Here is a 19,246-nt window from a genome sequence, read left to right on the forward strand (position 1 = left end):
TCTAGTGGATTTCCGCGCAAGACAACCTAAACATACATTATTTATCAGAGTCAAGGCAGTCCCTGGCTTGCATGCCAGTTTATAGCTTTCCTAGATTAATTTATAAATTAATTAGGATTTTTGTATTTATGGGGACTGTATTATTTATTCATTTGGGACTGTATATTATTTTATTCGGACCCTCCGAACGAGGGTACAACTGTAATAAGTGTGCGTGTGTGCGATGTATGTCTTCCAACCCCACGTCTTTCTCCCTTTTATTTATCCGCTTATGATGGTTAGATTAGGGCATGTTTCAATTAGCATACAGTATGATAGCATGTTTGCATTCATTCATCTGTCTTGCATGCACCGGGCTCGGCGCATCATACTAACTGCATTCGTATTTCAATTCCAAGTTGAATACATGTTAGCTGTAGCATCATCATATGCCATCTTAGAATAGCCGAGCCTGCTATAGTTGCATTTTTGCATGTGTTGCATTAGGCATTTCTGTATAATTAGGATCATGCATAGATTTCTAATTAGTTTCTGTTTTGGCTTGGAGTACTTGGTAAGTTTTTATGCTTTAGCATCTGTACGGGGAGCAAATATTCCGGCAAGCCCGTACTCCTTTCTTCCAAGCTCCGTTTTTGTCCGATCACCTGCGAGCACAATAGCGGTGAGCTACCCGGCGGTGTGTGGCCGGAAAACCCCTCCGACGATCTAGTTACAACACACACAGGGGATAGATAGAGAGAAGGGAGAGTGTTTAGTGTTTGTCTCACCAAATGTTCATCTGTCGCGTATGGGGGGCACAGACGTGTTTATATACCTTTTGCGCCCCAAATCTACTCCCAGTGTCCTCTCAACACGTGGCACTACTATCCCATCTGTTAGCATAAACCTTGCTGAGCACCACCTAACCCAACTGCCTGCCCATTCTCCTAGGAGCTCGGCAGCCGGGCAGTACCATCTCGGCCATCGTCTGCCATGCTGCGCATCATGCCCAAGTACTCCAACAGCTAAGCTCAGATGAGGACCGGACTCGGCGGCATCTCGGCAAAGCCGAGCTCGGGACAACTCACGCTTGTCTGCGGTCGACCTTCCTGCCAAGCAAAAAGGTACCTCGGTCCAACCTTGCCTTTCCTAGCGCTGGACCTTTCACCTGACTGGCTTCGTAACCGCGGATCCTTGCAGCTCGGTCAATCCACGCGCTGCCTTAACCGAGCAGCTTCCTTCAAGGCTGGGCCACACAACTTGGCCCAACACCTGTTCGGCCCAAATCTTTCTGGCACAACTCTGTCCGGCCCAAATCTGTCCGGCCCAATTCCACGGCCCAATCCAGATCATAAATCTCCCTCTCAGCATCCTTGCATGCGTGTGAGTGACTGCCATGAATAGCATGCTTACCATGAGGCTATGTGCTTATGTGATATAAACTGCCTGAATGCCTGTGGGTGAAGGTTGGGTTATTTGAATTGGAACAATTCATCAAATGTGTGTTTTAAAAGCCCACTAGATAGTGGCAAAATCATGTTTTCTAAGCCCACCTGAGGGTGGCAAATCCACGTCTTAGCCTACTCGCGGGTAGCACCATCAAACCATTTTCAAAATAAACAAACATGAAATGTTTTGTTCCAATTCAGATGATCCAGTCTATACTTGTATGCTGTGCGCATCACATAGTAAATCTAGGCTAATAACCGGAATAAGAACGCATAAAGTTTTCAAAACTAGATATCATGGTTAGTAGAGGCCGATCTTTGATCGGGCGAGCGGGGGTGCTCACGAAGTGACCTTCCCCAATCGTACCCAAGTTCCCGAGCCGAGGCAACTTTGGTGATGACGGACACGTGGCCTTAGGCAACGAATCAGGATTCCCTAAATTTCCCAAAATAAAATATTTAGGTGGCGACTCTGTATCTGGCAAAGCAGTCCATGTTTGGCACTTCTTTCAAAAATCTGTTTTCTTAAAACGATTTGCCGGATTTGGACTCTTTGGTTCAGATTTAGAGCCGTGACAATTTGAGAGTCCTGAGCTGTAGTGACCCCAAATGAACAGAACGGGACTCACCCTCCCGGGGCGTTCGGGGACGTCTACACATATATGTCGCATTTTCAGATGATGTGAAATACATTTCAACACACCCTCCTGGACCACAACATACAATAGTCAAACAAACAGTACATTAGTCACAAACTTAACCAAGTTTGGATACCAAATTAAAAAGTTTAACCCACGCTTCTTCTTAAAACCCAGATAAAGGAGAAGGAAGCTGAAACTTTACAACCAGCACAGATAGGATAACTCTAGACTATGTGGGATGCATTCTAACATGCGACGGTTAATATCATTTAAATAGATAGATAAATGTCATTAAATATGTAGATGAATAGATAAGTGATATTTAAATAGATACTTAGGCCTCGTTTGAGAAATAAGTATTTTAGTCAAAAAGTCACTATAAGGTATCACATTACTCTTTCTATTTTTCTGTACATATTTTCGTAAAAAACAAAAAAAATACTAAAATAGTCTGTTCCCAAATTATAGCTTAGACAAATATATGACACATTTAAAAATGGATAAAATTTAAACATATAGACATATATCATTTTCCATATGTAATGTTATTTTGATCCAAAAAATATTTAAGCTTTAATCTATTGGCTCAAAACTTTCAAAAATTAACCATTGTCTTTATTGTCATTTTATAAACTCAAAAAAACACTCACTGTGTTTTGTTTTAATTTTTTAGAAATTGAGTTTTTTATTTTTCGTATTTCTTTGTTTTTAGTGAATATTTTAAAATTTTAAACAATTTTTTTAAAACTTTTTTAGATGTACCTTACTTAGATGTATTTAAAAAGTAAAATATTTAGAAAAACATATATTTTAAAAAATTAATAAATACTCAAGAATACGAAAAATATGTTGAATTTTTATTTTTATTTTTTTTGTGTTTTTTCTATTTAGTTAATTTTTTCACAAATATTATATTTTTTAAGTGTATTTATGTTAGGTGTGTTTAAACAATTTAAAAATTACTTAAAATATTAAAAAAAAAGTAAATTCAAATAACTCAAATTAAACAACCTTATTATAATTATTTTATTATTATTTTTAAATGATGAAAGGAAAGACGGAATTACAAAAAAAACAATCACCTCTCTAAAATTAAGCGCTGATAATTAAGCTGGAACATCTTCCATCCACACTTGCAGGACACTACTATGCTTTGCTCTTCTAGCCAACTCATGGACAAACATATTACCTTTTACGTTCACGCGATTGGCTTTAAATTTACCAAAGTGCTTACGTATCAATACAACTTGCTGCAAAATATGTCCACACATTGAGAATGAATTTGCCTCGTCATTGATAGCTTCGATAACAAACACCAAATCCCCTTACAGGTGGATGATATGGAATACCAAGTCGCAGGACAACTCCATATGTTTTGCTGCATCAAATACTTTTACACAGTCTACATCAACCCAAAATGAGAGTTGTTCCTGTAAGTTTCTGAATAATTTTGTATATTCAATTGTGTCATTTTACAAAGAGTTCATCAGTTTATATAGCCCTAAATCTATGATTGAAAAAGGAAATACTAACTAATTCCTATTTACACAATCATGCCATATACAATATATTCTCACACCCCCATTAAAACTCAAGGTGTTTTAGCAGAAAATACTGAGAGTTTACTAAGAAGAAACTAAAACCGAGCGATAGTGTGAGTCTTGGTAAAGAAGTCCGCAGTTGCAAAGCCAAGTAGACAAAAGAAAGCGAGATAGAGCCAGACTGCAGATGCTATCGAATAAAGTGACAATCAATCTCAATGTGTTTCGTCCGTTCATGGAAGACAATATTGTGGGGAATATGAATAACATTGTGATTGTCACAATAGAGAGAGGTCGGAGAAGACTGAGGTACATCCAACTCAGTCAAGAGACAACGAAGTCAAACAATCTCAACAGTAGCATAAGCTATAGCACGGTACTCAGCCTCAGCAGTGGAACGCGCAACAACAGTCTATTTTTTTGCCTTCCAATAGATCAAGGAATCACCAAGAAACATACAGGAGTCAGAAGTGGACTTGCGATTAGTGACATCACCTGCCCAATTAGAATCAACATAAGCCACCAAGTCCAAAGAGGAAGTAGAAAACAACAGTAAACCCTGAAATATAATGCCTCGGAGATAGCGAAGAATCCAAACCAAAGTAGCCCAATGGATAGAGCGAGGAGTAGAGACAAGCTGGTTAACCATATGAACAACATAGGCAAGATCATGGCGAGTAACCGTCAGATAGACTAAGCAACCCACGAACTCTCGATATAACGTGGGATCATCCAGAGGGACACCATCAGTAGAGTTGAGCTTCACATTAAGCTCAATAGGTGTATCAGAAACCTTAGTATCAGTAAGACCGGCATGGTGAATAACCTTATTAGCATACTTGGCCTGAGACAAAAAATAGCCCTTTGGAAAAGAGGCAACCTCAATACCAAGAAAATACCGCAATGGACACAGATCCAAGGTTTTAAAAACTGGACCGGTGAGTAACCAGAAAAATGATCGGGTGGACGGGTGATCGAACCGTGGCATCATAAATAATTTAAAAAATATATATAAATTAACAATATAAATATTAAATTTTCAATTTTTTTTTAAAAAAAAATTCTTAAATATTTTTAGTGATGTTTTCCTATATTTAAAAAAAAAATCCTAAATATAAGCCATAACGCTTGACATACTAACAACAAATAAAATTAAAGATGAAAATTTAGCTGCTAAAAACAACAATCATAATAATAAAAATTATGAAAGCATCCAACTAAAGCAATCCATAAAACATAAGTTACAAAAAAGACAAAAGTAAGTCCAAAGTGTACCGACATAAAACATAAATCTCAAGCAACAAATGTAAAAAGATGTTTACAAAATGATATCATTCTTAAAAATAAAAATAAAAATCAACATAACACAACATCACAAACAATCTTTGATTTTTGCCTAAATCTCTTAGGGATGATAATTTAGCCAATCATCATCATCATCATTCTCATTTGCATTTGCACTAGAGCTTGGGTTGTTTGATCTATTATCAATGTTTACGTTACCAAAAGATCCCAATTCGATATCATCTCCAAGAAGTTCTACCTCCATATCATCCTCAACATCATCTACATAGTTAAAATAAAATCATTAAGCTATCATTTTGATAATGATAGATAAAAAAGATTGTTGCATAATGATGAAACATTATTTTTTAACCATCTCGTAGACCATGACATTACCTCTTATATCGTGGAGGCTCATCTTCTTCACAAAGCATTTTTTCGAGCTCATCATAATCAAGCAATGGAGGCTCCTCTTGTTCTAGTCTTTCTTCTTCAATAATCCAAAACTCGGTTTTGTCAATGCTTTCAACGTCAATGGGATCATAATTCCTTGTTTTGTAATACCTCCTATATTGATTCAATTGTAAGACTAAATAAACGAATAAAATAAAGAATCCATTAGTTACTATATGAGAAAGATTAATTTACCTATTCTTCAATCGCAGGTTGTAATGAACATACACAAGATCATTAAGCCTATGATGTTCTAGTCTATTCCTCTTCTTTGTATGTATGCGTTCAAAGATGCTCCAATTCCTTTCACACCCAGAAGAGTTGCTAGTTTGACTAAGAATTCGAATGGCCAACTTTTGCAAATTTGGAGCACTATGTCCAAACATCTTCCACCATTCATCTTATTATCAAGAAAGAAAGAAAAATATTATAAAAAATAAAAAGAAACAAGAAATAGATAAATGAGATAAAATATTCCAATCAAAAGCAAATAATAATGATAATTACTATTAAAAAAAAGAGCGATTACCAGGTTGTGTTTTCTTAGATGTAGTAATGGCAAGCTCTCTTCCAAAACTATCTTGTCGATCTCGAAACAATCGAAGTTCATTCATGAGTTTTGTTTTACTTGATATGGCTTTAGTTTCAATCACATCAAGTACACTATTCATAACCTCTAGCTTTTTGCAAAATGAAGCTTGATCATATTGAAAAGCTGGGTTCAATCAATATGCTGCCGCATGCATATTCTTCCGCAATTGATTATCCCAACGAGTTTTAATGATTGTTGTGTAAGGCCTATACAACCTCTTATTTCTCTTGAAAATATCTTTAACACCTTTGATTGCCCTATACATGCCTTCATAAACATATCCCATGGACGGTTTCTCATCTCCATTAACAATACGCAAAAGACGCATAAGTGGCTCAACAATCTTAACAGTGATGAAGCAATCCTTCCAAAATAGTTTATTTAAAATGATATTAATGGCATCACTTCCTTTATTCTCTTTGGCAAACCTTGAACTTGCAAACGCCTTACTTGTCACCAAAGCTTGCAAATCATGCATATGCTCATAAATACTATGCAATGCAAGGAAAGTAGTGGCAAAGCACGATGCTCCTGGGCGCACAATTTCAGTCTAACTCTTCTTCTTTCTCAACCAAGCTAACAACCATGAACGGTTGTATATGTACCTTGTCACTGTTGATGCTTTAATAGCAAGCTCATACATATGATTCATCTTGGAAATTTCACTTAAGATTAAGTTCAAGCAATGAGCTGCACATGGAGACCAATTTATAGATTTGTAAGTTGCATTTACAAGTCCTCCAGCAGCTTTATAATTTGCTCCATTATCTGTCACCATATGAACAACATTCGACACTCTCACCCACTCAATAACCTCTAGAAACAATTTAGAAAGAAGAGTAGCATATTTGACAGCATCAGAGGCATCAATTGATTTCACAAAAGCAATTCCCATAGGGCTATACACAAGAAAATTTATTAGATTTCTTTGTCTACCATCAGTCCAACAATCACCCATAATAGTACATCCACACATAGCCCACGAACTCTTCAAAGTGTCAATATACGATTGAAGCTCTTTTTTTGAGTCTCTCAATAAAGGAACTCGAAGTTGATGGTAAGTAGGGACCTTATATCCTAGACTAATGGCAATTACGGCATCAAACACAGGCTGAAAATAAATGGAGTTCAAAGCATTGACTAGAATACAAGTATCATAAAAGAATTTGCCAATAATCATGTGTGCTCTATGTATGGCTTCTTTAGTTTGGAGGGCACTTTTGATAGTTGGTTGAGAACCCGAAGTGGTCCTTGGTGCAAAATAATCACCGATTTTTGTTGGTTTATGTTTATTCCCTTTCCCTTTATGTGTTATTGGTGCTCTACTCGTATTCCCACTTCCAACTCCTTCATTGATTGAAATGCCCTTATTGTTCCGAGGAATTGTTTCCACAACCTCATCAGCCTCATCATCAACATTAACGTAAACATCATCACCCTCAAATTGAAAACCACCTGGACCATAAGGATTTAATTCATCATAATTTTCTGTACTTTGCTTATTCTTTTCAACAAATGCTTTCAAAGACTCATGCATTTGATACTGAATATATGGGGAAACTTTTTTACATGGCCCAACCTGACCTGACTTTTTTGCAAGATGTTGCTTCATTCTATTAATCCCTCTACCTTTAATAGTTTTCCCACAATACATACATGAGTAAGTCTTCTTCGCATTGACATCTCGTCCCTCGATAACATGTGCCCTGCAATATCAGATTTTCCCCTTGTGGCTTGGGTGGAATTAGCTGTTGAATTTTGGACAGATGACATCTCTCACAACTACCAAGTAGAATAAGAACAAATGAAAATAAGAAAAATGAAAAAACAATACTCCTATTCAAATTAAAATTCCAGAAAGTAAGATTCATTACAATACAATACAATAATCATAATAAAAAACTACTCTTATTCTGGCTAGAGACTCAATTATAAAAAATAAAAAATAAATAAAAAAATTCAGATTCAACAAAATAATTAAATTAAGTGTAGTTGAAAATTTGAAAGTTAATTTTCTTCTAATTATTAGACGCATGCAGTAAAATAGGTCATAAGAAAAGGAAAATAATCATAATTATTCATGGCTATCCAAAACAAGAAAAAGGAAATCAAACAATTAATATAGTATATCATGTGACAAAAATTTTCAATCTATATACAACAACAACAACAGCAGCAGGAGGACAATTAATTTTTCATTGTATCTATCTACACTAACAATTAATTTAGTGCATATAATCTAAACAACAAGGGTTGGAGGAGTTAAGTTAATTATTTGGTGTACAAGAGAGAATAGTCAGGAATAATTCTCATTCTACCAAATAAAGGTGAACTACAAACTTAGCTTAAGATCACAATGTGCATCGTGTTTTCACGCTGGTAGAACACAAGTGATTTGTAATTAATGATTTATTTTATTATTATTATTTTTTTTATCAAAAGTTGATTTTTCCTTCTTCCTTTCATAGGAAACTGAAAGTTCAAAACAAAAAGTACATCAAATCAAATAGACCTAAACAAAAAGAACACAGGATTTTATTTTTATTTTTTTTGTAATTTTCTGTGAAGGAAAACAGAAAACAAAGCATTCTTCAAATAGACCCAAATTTTATAAAAAACAAAGAAAGAGATCAAAGATCCATCAAAATAATACCTGGAGGCTAGAGGGTGAGATTCTTTGGTAGCAGTGGTGTGCAAATCTGTGTGTAAGTTGAGAACTTGATTCGTTAATGGCCAAAAAAAAACAAAGAGACAGATCGGCTGCTCTTAACAGAGGGAGAGACTTGTGTGAAGAAGTGAAGAAGCCCTAGATGGCTGCTCTCTAAAGATCAGTAATGAAAAATAAAAGTATATCTAAATTATTATTTTTTATACATATACAAGCAAACCGGCCCGGTTCAATCAACCCGTGAATAGGTCAACCGGTTCACCAGTTCTCAATAAATACACCGGGTTTTACACATGACCGGGTTAAGAGGGCCAACCGGACCGGAACCTCACCCAGTCACCAGTTCAACCGATTGAACCGGCCCGTCCGGTTCGAGTTTCAAAACCTTGCCCAGATCCTCCATTTTGAAGGTGCGAAAGAGATGTTGTTTAACCTTAGAGATAGCAGAAGAGTTAGAGCCAGTGATGATCATATCATCCATATAGAGTAGGAGAGCAACAAAAACAATCGAGGTATATCTCAGAAACAAAGCAGAGTCGGAAGCAGAATAATGAAACCCAAGTTCGGTAACGACGGTCTGAAAGCGATCATACCAAGCATGGGGAGACTGCTTCAAACCATACAGAGCATGCTGAAGATGACAAACCTACCCAGAGGAGTGAAGAAGGCCGGGGGGAGGACGCATGTAGACCTCCTCAGTGAGATAACCGTTAAGAAAAGCATTTTTAACGTCCATCTAATAGAGAGGCCAATGTCGAACAGTAGCAACAGAAATCAAGGTACGGACAGTAGTCATATTGGCAACAGGGGCAAATGTCTTCTCATAATCAATACCATACTCTTATGAAAAACCCTTGGCAACTAAACGAGCTTTGTAGCGCTTGAGAGAACCATCAGAATGAGTCTTGACTTTATAGACTCATTTGCAACCAACCAGATTCTTGCCAGCAGGCAAAGGAACCAACTTCCAAGTGTTAGTCTTCTTTAAGGCAAACAACTCATCCTCCATAGCTTGAACCCAATTAGGATCCTAACAGGCCTCCGCGTAAGACTGTGGTTCTGAAAAAGAATGAATAACAGACAAAAAGGTACGATAGAAAGCAGAAAAATGTGTATTAGACCAACACAACCTGTTTGGAGGACGACGCTCACGAAGAGGATATCGGTGTATAGCAGGATCAGAATCGTCAGAAGCAGAAAGAGCAGCAGTAGGAGTAGAGACAACTAGTGGTGGAGGAGCTTGGTGACGAGAATAGACCAACAATGGAGGGGAAGAAGAAGTCGAAGAAGAATAATGAGCCATAGGTGATGCAGACGGAAAAGTAGGAATGGGCTTAAGAGAAACAATGGAAATGTACTCATTAGACGGGACCTCAGAAGGAAAAAGGGTCAATGTGAACCAAATCCTCTTTGGAAACTGGAGCAGTAAGAGGGGGAAGCAGAAAGTAAGATAGACTTTCGAGAAAAGCAATATGACGGGAGGTATAAAGATGACGAGTGTAAGGATCGTAACAGCGGTAGCCTTTCTAAATAAGATTATAACCCAAAAAGACACAGAGGACAGACCGGGGCACTAAATTTGGCCATATCTTTGCGGGAAAGAAGGACAAAACAGGTAGACCCGAACACACGAAGAAATGAGTAGTTAGGAATTTGAAAGAACAAAGCCTCATAAGGAGACCGACCAGAAAGAAGGTGAAGCATGCGGTTGAGAAGAAAAGCAGCAGTAAGAACTGTCTCCTCCCAGAATGAAACCGAAACTGAGGCAGAGAGAAGAAGAGACCTAACTGTCTTGAGGAGATAACGATGTTTACGCTTGGCTCGACCATTTTAGGCAGGTGTATTTGTACAAGAAGTTTGGTGAATGGTACCCAAATTGACCAAATACTCACATAACTCATTTTTAAAATATTTCCCACCCAAGTTAAGTCGTAACAATTTAATTGTAGACCCAAACTGAGTAGTAGTCATAGACTGAAAGGTACGGTATATTTGATAGAAATCAGACTTATGAGTCATAAGATAAACCCACGTGTAACGGGTGGAATCATCAACAAATGACACGTAGTATGCAGAACCCCCCTTAGTAAGAACAAGAAAATGACCCCAGACATCAGTATAAACTAAAGAAAACGGTGTAGCAGATATAGAAGTACTGTTAAAGAAAGATAAGGCTGTTATTTTGGCAAGTTTACACTCCGGACACTCGGTAAGTTGACTAAGATAAACTTTACCCAATATACCTGAATGAGCTAAAGACCGTAAGTGGTCAACAGACAAATGCCTTAATCTGGAATGCCACAAATAGAAAGGACTGGACAGAGAATCTAACTGAAAAGAATAAAAGACAGTCGGAGAGGTAGACATAGACAGATACAAGCTTTCCACTATGTAGAGATCTCAAACTATACGGCCAGTCCCAATCTGCTGCTTGGATATCCGATCCTGTATAGAATAGATAGAAGAAGAAAAGATAACATCAAAACCAGAGGCATTAAGTTAACTAATAGATAATAAACTAACAGATAACTGAGGAACATACAAGACAGATGGAATAGAGACTGCAGATATAGCAGACGGTAGGACAGACCCAAGAGATATAACTGACATACTAGACCCATTAGCAACATTAACAGTAATAGAAAATAGAGGAGGAGTACAATTCTGAAGTAAAAAGAGATTACGAGTCATATGATAAAAGACACTAGAGTAAAAAAGCCAGACAGACGAAGAGATACCTGAAGAAGACCCAAGCAAACCTGAATGAAAAGAGGAAACAATGAAGGTAGATGGAGATAGCTGTGAGGTAGACAGTACATACTGAAACTGGCTAATCTGAGCACTCAAGGAAGCCAAGCCAAGATCAAGAGCTGGAGCAGTAAATCAGGAGGCCAAACAGATAGACATCCATTCTTGGAACAATGGTACTTCCAATGACCTCTTTGATGGCAGTAGGCACATTCATCCAAAGCTAGAGACATCATAATAATTAGAAAACTAAGTGGTTTAATTATAATAAATCCAAAATAGAACAAAACAATCAAGCCAAGAGTCTAGATGTAATAACCAAAAACTTGTGAACCAACCACAATCACAATCAGAGCAAGACCCACAAAACCACTTGTGAACCAACCACAATCAGAATCAAAGTAAGACCCACAAAACCAAAGTCACGAACAGAGTCAGAGATCTCTAGACCACGCGAACTAAAGTCGAGAGATGGAGAGTGAAATCATGAAGCAGATGTCAAAGAGTCACAAAGAGAACAATCAATAACAGTCAACGAAGTTGAAGGAGAAAGAACCAGTCACGATGAGTCAAAGACAAAAGACGAGCTGCGATGAAGAGTTGACTAGTAATCGCGAAGCACTGAGACAAAGAATCCAAATGGATCGACTACCAATCACAAGTCGGCTACCAGCAACAAACAGATGGGTCACAAATCAGATGGATCACAAACAAGAAAGCAATGGAGATGGTGAACCACGTGAGCCGATGAACTTTATTAGAACTTTAGATGAGTTTAGTGAAACCGTACCTACGAAGTTCGATGGTGAACCACGTAAGCCAATGAACCTGGTCAAAACTTCGAACCAAACAGAACAAGAAGGATATCGCAAATCAAGAGAGAATGAGAACTCTATCGATTTGTGACTCATAAACCAGCTAGGGTTATGAACATAACTCTGATATCATGTAAGTTTCTGAATAATTCTGTATATTCAATTGTGTCAATTTACAAAGAGTTCATCAGTTTATATAGTCCTAAATCTATGACTAAAAAAGGAAATACTAACTAATTCCTATTTATACAATTATACCATATATACACAACATGCCATATATACAATATATTCTCATAGTTTCGCCATGGTTGCCATCACCTCCCTCTATGATTTTGGATCACTGCTCCTACCCCAACAGGCTTCAAATTTGAGAACAAAGCCCTATCAAAATTCACATTGAACTAGTCCTCATCGGGGTTTTGCCATTTAATTTTTGTAAGAACACTAACATGGCCACCAACATTGCTCTTAGGGGCATCAAATGGCCTGCAGGCAAAAAACTCTGTGTTACCCAACCCGTTCAATCCGTTTCATAGTCCATCCCAGCCCACTTGACTACACAACCCGTCCCATTCCATAGAAAAAGATGTAGAATTTTAGACAAAGGTTTGAAACTCAAGCCCATAAACTTGGCCTATACTCCTTGTAAATTGTACTTTACAAAAAAAATTACAGAAAACGCGATTTGTTAAAATTGAATTTGACAGTAACGCATGATATCTTCTTAACTCTCAACTTTTTACACATAACATTGTCATTGTCATAATTTGTTAATTTGGTAATTTATACTTTAATTTGATTGTTTTAATAATATTAATTAATTTGATCACATGTATTATTAAAAAAGAAAAAATAAATGTTTAGAGCTTAATAATCTAATAAAAAATGCGTAGCCTGTTCAGTTTTATTTTGGCCCATAATATTTGGGCTTATGGGTGGGATGTGGTTTTAATTTTTTTTAAATAAACCCAGTCCGTACCAACTATTTGACTAATCCCAGAAAACCCATTAATATATGGGATATGGACACAATAATTGTGGAACAAATAAACCCAACCTGTTCCATTAATGACCTTTAATTGCTTTGAACTTGGAAGAAGTCTTTAACAATATTGCAAACCATTCCCACAATGTGTTCAAAGCTAACATGTAAATCACAAAAAATAACTTGGTTTCGACTCATCCAAAAACCCCAACAATGTGCAAGAAACAAACCTAGATTGTCTTCATCTCCATCATTCACAACTTGCCAAACCCCATTATAGGAAGTTACGATGAACAACTACAAAAACAATATTAAATATGAAGTTTTGATTTACTATTATATTTCCATTTTTTTACTATTAGTTGGTATATACACATTTAACTCGAATATAACTTTACACTATTAGTTGTGACTGGTAACTTATTAATGTGATATTTCATACAAAAATTGTAACCTTGTTAAAATATTGGGACAAACTAAATTAATTTTAGTAATATAAAGTAACATAGGTTTGATAATTTAAAGGATTGTTGGCCATATATTTTGTATTAGCCATTAGGGGTAGCTTGTGGAATTAGTAAAGGTCTCTCGTAATCAGAGGACACATGGCAAATCATATCAATGCCAATGGGTCTGCAAAGTACTGAAGCAATCGAAATGAACAAGGAGACATGACTAAACGCTTCTTGAAAATTTAAATTCAAATTCATAAGGGAAGCCTGACTGTAAGAAACGGCTCAGTGAAGGCAAAGTGCTTGGAGTCATGTCCCATGATCATGGAGGTCACTTCGACAGTTATCAGCCACTTCGACGGTTACTATCAGGGTTTATAAATAGAGAGGAAGCTGATAATGAAGGCACCAGAACCAAATCCATAAACTAGTTTATTTACTTTACATTTTTATTTTCAGTCATTTACTTTCCTGCATTGCATTTCAAATTCCTAATAGTAGTTCTAAGTTAGTTTATTGTTGTAACCCTCTTCGAAGCTGTGGAAGTGCGAATGTACAATTGTAAACTCTTGTTTACTTAATGAAATTTGATTTCTAACACTGTTTCTCCCTCTTTCTTTTACTTTTGTGATTAGTCTTTTGAATTTTCTCCTAAAGCAAGCCACAAGTAAAAGTCCTCTTCATTAAAACTAAAAAGAACTTCGAAACAATCGTTTACTTAATTGGTTGGTATTTACTATCTTTGTAAGAACTTATTGATCCTTACTGGCACATTCTAATTACATTTCTAACATTCGAAAGCCAAAAAACACTAACAGGGACAAACTAACAGAGGGTTTTGGTGAGAAGTCCGGTAATTTAAAGTTGTATTATTTAAAGTACAAGTAAAAATATAAGAAAACATATATGGCAAAAATACTATTAATTAAAATTTAATTAGTGTCATCTTCGACAAATACACACTATCACAACCGCGTTAAGATCCTCTAAAGTCATTTCTTAGAGTGATTTCCTACAGTGAATAGAGGATGTCCGACACGTGTCCCACTCAGCCTCCAAGGGTTGAGATTCAAACTCACCAAAATGACATCGACTCATTTTGGGAAGTGGGTTAAAAGCTACTTCCTAGCTTTTAACCCACTTTCCTCTCTCACAAAAAGCCAAAAAAAAAAAAAAAAAAGGTTTTAACCATATTTTCAAAACGTCCCATCGTTTTGGTGAGTAAATTGGAAAAAATAAAAACAAAAATATTTGGTTTCATTGAAGAAGGCCTTGTTTCATTGAAGAAGACAATGGTCTTGCCTCTTTTGCAGACATGGAAGATGGGTTCTCTAGATACAACAAGAAGAAGCCATTTATGCGAACAATATAAGGAAATGTGTAGGTTCCATTGCTGTAACTTCCAACAATGGTAGTAAAATGAACAACAATGGTGAAAAAAAATCCTAACCAATATATGGGATTTGGGTCCTTGAGTACTAAATTAAAACATGACATTGAGTTCTCAGTGAAACAAATTAAACAAAAAATACAGGAAACAAAAAAAGATCCAAATTCGAACATGAAATTTTAATGACAAACACAAGTAACCCAAAAAATAGATATGAAGTTTGAATCAAGAGTTGATAATTGGATGTTATCAAGGAAGCTTACTAAGACCCAATTGACAGAGAAAGAGAGAGAGGAAAAAAAAACCCAATTGAACGGAGAGAAATTGATGGATGAAATTTTGAACTTTTTAAAATTTGTATTGAGATTGAGAAAGCGAGATTAGAACTTGTTTTCACATTTTTAACTTTTTTTTATTGAGATTGAGAAAGAGAGAAAGGCCACCATCCTTTTTATTCTTCTTCTTCTTTCGATCTAGGAGTTTAGTTGTTGCGGCGGAGGCGGCAACAACGACGATGACGGTTGCTAGGGAAGATGAGAGCACAAACCCTAGATCTATGTTTTTTAGATTGTGTTAGGGTTTGCAACGGCAAAGAGGAATCAAGAGAGAAGAGTCTGACAGTTAGACGACAATGGTCGCTTGGTCACATTGGTGAGGCTGCCGGAGCGACTCCGATGGGTTTGATAGGTTTTAGAGAGAGAAATGAGGAAAAATATGAAGAAGGGTAGGAGGAAGACACTGTTCGTTTTTTTTTTATATATTTATTTTTTGCCCCAAAATGACACCGTTTTGAGGAGTTTGAATCTGGCCGAGTGGGACACGTGTCGAGCATCCTCTCTTTACTATAGGAGATTGCTCTAGGAAAGCACTCTAGAGGATCTTAACGCATCATAACCACCTCTACCCACTACTAACCACTATTGTCCAATAACAACTTTTTGATGACTGTCCAATAACCACTTTCTAATAACTTTTTCCAAACTCTTTAACAATTAATCTTCTCCAATGATCTACGTTGGGGGTGTTTGTTTCAGCTTTTCAGAGTCAATTTATGACTTTTAGCTTTGAAAAAGTTATTTTGGACTGTTTGGTTAAACTTATTTCAAACAGCTTCTGATTCTAACAGCTTATTTTAACTCAAAAAAGTTAATTCTGAGAAGCTGCTCACCGCTTGCTTCTGATTATCAGCTTCTGCTATGGATATGTTAATTTATGGCTATACTCTTAAATTTTTTTATTTTTTATTTTTTTAAAAATAGAAAAAGACTCAAATGGACTATAGATTATGTACGGGGAGCGAATATTCCGGCAAGCCCATACTCCTTTCTTCCGAGCTCCGTCGATGTCCGATCACCTGTGAGCAAGTAACGGTGAGCTACCCGGCGGTGTGTGGCCGGAAAAACCCTCCGACGATCAAGTCAGCACACACCTTAGGATGGATAGAGAGAAGGGAGAGTGTTTGAGTGTAAGAAGTCCTTACAGAGATGTTCGTCTGTGCCGTATGGGGGGCACAGACATGCTTATATACCCTCTGCGCCCCATATCCACTCCCAGTCATCTCCTGACACGTGGCTCCGCTATCCCATCTGTTAGCATAAACCATGCCAATCATCACCTAAACTCAACTGCCTGTCATCACAGCTGGAGCTCGGCAGCCGAGCTGCCCTATCCGTTGTTGTGCCGTGCCGTGCTCCATACCCTAGCACTTCACTGGCCAAGACCAAGGAGGACCGGGCTAGGCGGCATCTCGGCAAAGCCTAGCCCGAGGCACCTCCTGGGGTCAGCCTTTCTGCCGGTCAGACAACTTCCTCGGATGTCCACGCCTTTCCGGGCGCCGGTCACTCGGCCTATCTGGCTTCGGCCATCCTCGGACCGAGCATCCCAGTCCGCCCGAGCACTGCCTTGCCGAGCAGTTTCTGTCCGGTCCGGGGTGGCACACACTCAGCCCGAACTCTGCCAGGCCCAAGTTCTGGCAGCCCAACTCTGGGCGGAAAGTAGATCATCTCGGACCCACGCATCGTTGGGCCCTCAACCTGCTCGGCCGTTACCTCGACCCAACTCCAGATCACAAATCACCCTCTCAATTGCCCCTTAATTCCATCCGCGGAAGCGTGACTGGGATTACTCACTTCGACCGAGATAACATTTCTCCGGTCTTCAAGACGCCAAACCTCGACCGGGTTAGTTAACATAATTGTCTGCAAACTTGACCGGTTATATTCCTCGGCTGACTTCCTCTTCGTCGAAAGTAGCTCGGTTGGCTCTTCGTCTTTTCAACCTGTCGCTTTAGTCCTGACGTAGCCATAAATGGGGACACGTGGTGGCCTGCCATTGGTCATCGGGCAGCCAACCCGCCGTTTTTGCCAGAATTTGAATTTGGGCGGACTCCCTCCTGCCTATACATACAAGACCCCCCCCAAACTCCAACTCCTACTGCCACTTCGATATTCGACCTCAGAGCTCCAGCATTCTTGACTTGTCCTCTTCTGCCATTCTGCCATTCTTCGTGTTAGGAAGAAAACCTTCAGCCCTTCACGGGTAAGATACTCAATCCCTCGAGTTGCTATTTTCTTTCATTTTACACACATTAGGGTACAAAAACGTAGCTCTTAGGGCATAGGCCATAGAATCCGTCCCAAACCTCCCACTGTTCTTGGTGTTCTTCATCTTCCTGAAGAACTGGGGCAAACCGGGCTCCTGGTCTTCTTTTGATCTAAAAAACCAATCAAACCGAGCAAATAACAAGTTTGTCTCAACCCCAGCAAAAACCGAGATCATAAAAGGACTCGGTCGCTCAACCGGGCTGACATCTGGTCTGCTTGGAAGACCGGGCTCCTTAATAGACAACCGAGGTGGTTTGGCACTCTAAATGACCGAGCTAAAGTCCAACTCCTTTTGCGTGACTGCGCTCACACTTAACACTTGCCATCCTTTTCCTGCAGAGTCCAAGGGGACCACAGTCATTCCTGAGGCTCTCAGAACCGAGCAGCATCCAATAACCAGTGCCAAACCCCTCAGCCGGGATACACTAAGCCGGCCACAAATGGGGAAATTCCGCTTCCTAGTGGATACTCCGGCCGGGCTAGCTGCCTTCAGAAAGGATTACGGCATCCCGGCCGATGTTCATCTCGAACTGGCTGAAGAGGAGACCACGCCCTGGGGCAGAGTTGACCAATGCCCCTTCACCGTGCTCTCAATTGTCGAAGGGGGACTCCGTTTCCCGCTAAACCCTCTTATAACTGAGTTCCTTCGCCGCACTGGGCTGGCACCCACACAAGTGTCCACCAATACCTATAGAATTATCAACGGTGTTCACGAATTGAACAATCGGCTAGGCACCAACTTAGGTCTAGCCGAGATATTAAGGCAATACACAATGGGCCACACCGGCGACGACCTTGCTTATTATTTGAAGATAAGACCGGGCAAGGAAAAAATTGTAACCGGCACCCCGGATAAAGATCTGCACGACGATGATTTTTTCTGGGTGTCGGGCAATTACGAAACAGCCGAGGTGCCGGGCTGGTTCATAAACAAGGACTTCGGTTCTTCATGTAAGCCACTCAAATTTGCTCGGTTAGCTTAACTCTTTACTTTGTAACTAACCGATTTTCTTGTTTCTTTTGCAGCAATCCAAGCCTTGCAAGCCAACTATCAATTTCCCAACGTCGAAGCAATTCGGACTGTGCTTCGGTATCCTCACCGAGATTGCGACGATTTACTCGGCTACACACCGACCTACAGGTATTCTGCTCCGCACCGGAGTAGAGTAACTGACTTCCTCCGCGCTCCTTCGCCGCCTCCAGATCCTACTCTGCCAGACGTTCCCCTCATTCGCCTGACCGAGGAACAAGAAATGGCCAAAAGAAGTCGAATCAAAAACCTTCTAACCGCGACCTCAGCCGAGATACCAAGTGTCGTCACTCGCTCCCCGGCTGCCGGTCAATCGAGTGCAGCCGTGGTAGCCCTTGCTTCTCCAGCCGCCGGGCAATCTAGCAGAGAAGCGCGCCGGGCTGGAAAAAGACCAAGGGCAGATCCCTCTGCCGAGCTCGTCGCTGAGCTGACAACCGAACACCCAACTGAAACTCCTGTTCCCGTGCCAGCTTGGCGTCCTCAGCTGAAGCACCAGGGACAAGACATCTCGGCGACGGCTTCGATCAAGGTCGACAAAGAACATTTGCTCGCCTTCGATCTCTCTAAAGCATTTCTCCTACCGGGCGACGTGGTCGGCAGCGACCACGTCCCTG

The 19,246-nt window shown here is 39.1% G+C and overlaps 1 protein-coding gene across 1 annotated transcript; it reads right to left on the reverse strand.

Annotated features, from left to right (window-relative positions):
- Positions 1-6,488: 6,488 nt before the first annotated feature.
- LOC145792091 (uncharacterized) lies at positions 6,489-7,550 on the reverse strand. The gene has a single exon (XM_082872581.1). The coding sequence runs from the start codon at positions 7,548-7,550 to the stop codon at positions 6,489-6,491; it is 1,062 nt and encodes a 353-aa protein (XP_082728707.1).
- Positions 7,551-19,246: the final 11,696 nt, after the last annotated feature.

This window comes from Camellia sinensis, chromosome 5, assembly GCF_055761805.1.
Source record: "Camellia sinensis isolate YWXY chromosome 5, ASM5576180v1, whole genome shotgun sequence".
NCBI lineage: Eukaryota > Viridiplantae > Streptophyta > Magnoliopsida > Ericales > Theaceae > Camellia > Camellia sinensis.